General features: G+C 32.9%; 1 protein-coding gene across 10 annotated transcripts; it reads left to right on the forward strand.

Moving 5' to 3' along the window:
• On the forward strand, positions 1-4,312 carry LOC116852203. 10 transcript variants are annotated; one of them, XR_004379717.1, is made up of 7 exons: positions 200-218; positions 484-691; positions 920-1,173; positions 3,079-3,120; positions 3,201-3,351; positions 3,522-3,708; positions 3,937-4,312. XR_004379717.1 is itself a non-coding variant. In XM_032832313.1 (6 exons), the coding sequence occupies exons 4-6, from the start codon at positions 3,301-3,303 to the stop codon at positions 4,131-4,133; spliced, it is 480 nt and encodes a 159-aa protein (XP_032688204.1). In that variant the 5' UTR covers positions 1-15; positions 920-1,173; positions 3,079-3,120; positions 3,201-3,300; the 3' UTR covers positions 4,134-4,312. The 10 variants fall into 10 exon arrangements, 6 of the variants coding, with proteins under 6 accessions (XP_032688204.1, XP_032688202.1, XP_032688203.1 ...); XR_004379715.1 differs by lacking the exon at positions 200-218 and adding an exon at positions 287-345; XR_004379716.1 differs by lacking the exon at positions 200-218 and adding an exon at positions 366-384.
• The last annotated feature ends 47 nt before the right edge of the window (positions 4,313-4,359 follow it).

Genomic DNA, 4,359 nt, shown 5'->3' on the forward strand with positions numbered 1-4,359 from the left:
GTGTCCAAATGAGCGGTATGCAACTTTTCGTGTCCAAATGAGCGGTGTGCAACTTTTCGTGTCCAAATGACCGGTGTGTAACTTTTCGTGTCCAAATGAGCGGTATGCAACTTTTCGTGTCCAAATGAGCGGTGTGCAACTTTTCGTGTCCAAATGAGCGGTGTGCAACTTTTCGTGTCCAAATGACCGGCGTGCAACTTTCGGTGTCCAAATGAGCGGTGCGTATTTTTTTCGTGTCCAAATGCACTGTGTCCAAATTCATCGTGTCCAATTGCACCGTATCCAATTGAACCGTGGGCAAAATTTTGTGTCTAATTGCAACGTGTCCATTTGCTCCGTGTCCAAGTGAGTGCCACTCGGCTCGTGCGCATGCTTAACTGACATGTCAGTCAATTATAAATTTCGATTTATGTACATGGAGAATTGGGGTACGTTCGGGGAGCACGCTACTAATGCTACCGCGTTCTTTTTATTACTCCTTAGATATACAAGGATAGAACGATACGGTGGCGCTGAATAGCGCTAATAGCGAGCTTCCCGAACGCATCTTTGGTATGAAAAGAATTTTGACGCCAGACATTATTGCCGCCACTTCCTTTTTTCTACGTGCAATCAATATAATATTACGTGCAATATTTTCGTGCAACATACAAACCTTACAAATTTGGTACACGGAGTACTCGCCAAACATGTAAGATATACTATTAAATTAGCTGCTTAGTGGAAATTGCTATTTTATTTGTTTATGAGATTTTAGTTAGGTTATGTTATCAGACAGACAAAAATTCAATTATACATATCATTAAGTGAAATAACTTTTCAATAATAATATATTTATTCTAATTTGTTCTGTAGAGTACATCAATAGTATAATATTTATGTATTTCGATATATTAGATATGTTCTTGTATTTACACAGATGGACCAGCTAAAACGTAATGTTGCCAAATCTCAGCGATATCTCACCACATCTTCTGATGAAGCTCCACCAAAAAAAAAGAGGCAACAAAAGTTTCTGCGGACATTGAAGATGTTGATGATGACATAAGAAGACAGCTAGAAGAACATTCTGATGAATGTGATAGTGTTATTCACAATGTTTCTGCACAAATGTTCCAACAAATGCACTTGCAGCCACAAAGCAGAGTCAGAGAGAATACAAACTATGAATAAGTATATATATATATTTATATATATATATATATATATATATATATATATATTTCTATTTATGTTTATATCTGTATAACAGAAACATGAATATGTGCGATAATAATTAATACAAGGGGAATTCGACAAGTAAGGACAAATAATATTTTATTGAGATGTATATGACACATCCATGTACAAATATAATATTTTTTATAATATAATATTTGATATTTTAACATATATTTTTATAATATTTTATAATATAATATTTTTCCAACGTAGTCATAGTTCTTTTCAATGCACATTTTTCATGTTTGGACAAGTGCCTGTATTCTTTGAGAAAAAACAAGTTTCGGTTGGTTGCAAAGCCTGAAATATATTGCTTCCTTCGTGCTTGCTGTACAATCTTTGTCCTCGTAATACTTCCTTTAGCTTCCCAAATATATGATAGTTTGATGGAACAAAATTGGAACTGGAGATGATTGTTGGACTCAAGTTTGATGGAACAAAATTGGAACTGGAGATGATTGTTGGACTCAAGTTTCAGTTTTGGAATGGTGGTAACTGTTACTACTGCAACAGTTGCTATTGTAGTAGTTACCATTCAAAAAGTGACATTTGAGACCAAAAATTATCCCTCTTACAGTCCCAACTTTGCTCTATCGGACTATCATGTGTTCGGGAAGTTGAAGAAAGCATTGCGAAAACGAAGATTGTACAGCGAGTACGAAATGAAGGAAGCATTTGTATTTCAGGTTTCGCAACCAACTATAATTTTTTTCTCAAGGAATACAAAGCCTTGTCCAAAGAAGAGAAATGTGCTTTGAAAAGGACGATGATAAACTAGGAAAAAATATTATATTTAGGAAAAAACGAACTCGCAAAAGAATATAAATTTAGAGATAGGAAATGGCTAATCAGAGTTCAAGCACGGATATAGTAGTGATATACCTAAATTGATAAAATTCCTTTGTTAGGAAATAAAATATTTTATTAAAAGTAAAGTCTATAAAAAATCATCATACGTTTTGGTTCAGCTGTGAACTCTCTTCAGTGATAAAAAAAATCATACAAAGAAAAAGTCTTGATGCTAATACAGAACGCAATTACAAATAATAATAAATCCAACTTGGATGCCCTCGAAGAACATAAATAGTTTTTTAATATTATAGTCGACAAAAACGCTCACAATCAATTCTTAGTTCCTTGTACACACACACACACACACACACACGCACGCACGCACGCACGCACGCACGCACGCACGCACGCACGCACACATATATAGTATGCTGTGGTTTTTTGTCTTAACAATTTTTTTAATATTTTCTATTTTTTAATTTTTTCTATATTTTTTTATACTTTACTTTTAATAAAATACTTTATTTCCTAACAAAGGAAGGTTTTACCAATTTAGGTATTATAGCACTACTACATCCGTGCTTGAACTCGGATTAGCCATTTCCTATCTCTTCTAAAATATTATATTTATATATGTATATACGATATACGTCACAATAAAATGTTATTTGCCAGTACTTATTGAATTGCCCTTCTAGATATAGAACAAAGATATAATAAGATTAAGTGTGTACCAAATGATATTAAGGCATGTGGCGGTAAATATACACTTTAGTTTACCCTCCAATAATGACTGTGCTATTCACATGTATTATACAACTCATCCTTCTAAGTAACATACGACAAGTTTTAGGTCATTCATTGCTTATTAAAAAGTTATTTATAAAAACGCCTAAAATTGTCTAAAACTTGTGATATGTTACTCAGAAGGGTGAGTTGTATAATATATGTGAATAGAAAAGTTATTGTTGGAGGGTAAGCTAAAGTATATATTTACCATTTTTTTTTACCGTACAATTGTAAGTAATATTGATGTATATTGTAAACATAAAGTAACAATTGCAGGAATATTGAGGACCACCTTGAACGTGTAGAAACAGAACTCAAGTTTGTATTGCAATTGTTTTTATAAGATCGTCGTTGATTTTAATGTTTCTTAATGTTTTATATTTTTTCTTTTTATGTAGAAAGATGAATGCATTGCTATAAAAAATTGTGAAAAGTGTGCAGAATTCAAATACTTTAACGTATAAACCGAAATATTTTCCAATAACATCCAAGGAAAATATGGATGCTTTTGAAGAAATAGATGACGACGAGTGTCAATATACCAATGTGGTAGGGCAAGAATTTTTTCGTCACATCTGTTTAGTATTACTTAAAGTAATTATCAAGCAATTACATAGTAATTCATAAAAGTAATTAAATTAAAATATATAATTATTGCTAATTAACTATATTAATGATACACAGTATTTCTTTCATTTTTTTTGTGTATTTTTTTGTAGGTTCAATATTTCTTCAACATTGATGGCTTTAATGTCAAGGAAACTGTAAACTTATATCTTAAAGAAAGCATGTTAGATAATCTCGCACTTTCTTTCACCTGGTTAGATAATCTCGCACTTTCTTTCACTAATCCTCGCAAGGGAGGATTACCTTTATATAAGATACGGCTCGTAAAGTTAATTTATGGTATGATTTTTTTTATTTCTATTTATACACACATTAATAATTCTTAATGGGTGCTTTCCAGCTACGTACACTGTGTGACACTGTGTTGTCCATAAATCCGTTTATTGGCTATATATAATATAAAATATCTAAGATATTTTATAGCCAATAAACTGACTTTGTCTAACACAGTGTATGTAACTGGAAAGCACCCAATATGAAGAAAAACATTTTACGTTCTTTTTTTAGATGCAGTGTGTAAAAATAAATATTTTCCAAAACCGACTCGATCAGAGTTCCAGCGGCACATGATCGAAGCTCTTCGAGCTGCGAAAGAAAGAGTTCGTTTCCGGAACAAACCTCGTGGCGAACGTGTTTTAGTCGCGCGAGAAAATGATCGTGATTTTTGGAATGCTGACGACACACAGTCTACGGACGAAGATTAAATATGTAATGCCATTTCGGAACGCAGAGCAAGAGTGTTAACGGCACTTTATTACAGAATTCGCTCCGTTATTTCTCTTACAATCTTCTACAATCTCACGCATGTCTTAACGCGAATTTTCCGATTGACTAGGAAAAAAGAATATATCGGGCTTGATTAATGAAAAACCTTTTTTTTTTTTATAAATGAAAACATGCTGAGACTAGTTTGGCAACGAGGGAGCCGAT

This window comes from Odontomachus brunneus, unplaced genomic scaffold (assembly GCF_010583005.1).
Source record: "Odontomachus brunneus isolate Ranch 3 - 2012 unplaced genomic scaffold, Obru_v1 Obru_scaffold_206, whole genome shotgun sequence".
Lineage (NCBI taxonomy): Eukaryota > Metazoa > Arthropoda > Insecta > Hymenoptera > Formicidae > Odontomachus > Odontomachus brunneus.

Excerpts from the sequence above, each read along its gene's own strand:
- LOC116852203 (XM_032832313.1), top strand. The coding sequence starts at position 3,301 with ATGGATGCTTTTGAAGAAATAGATGACGACGAGTGTCAATATACCAAT. Across the intron at positions 3,397-3,521 it reads TCTGTTTAGTATTACTTAAA|GTTCAATATTTCTTCAACAT; the intron begins GTAATTATCAAG and ends ATTTTTTTGTAG. Across the intron at positions 3,709-3,936 it reads GCTCGTAAAGTTAATTTATG|ATGCAGTGTGTAAAAATAAA; the intron begins GTATGATTTTTT and ends TTCTTTTTTTAG.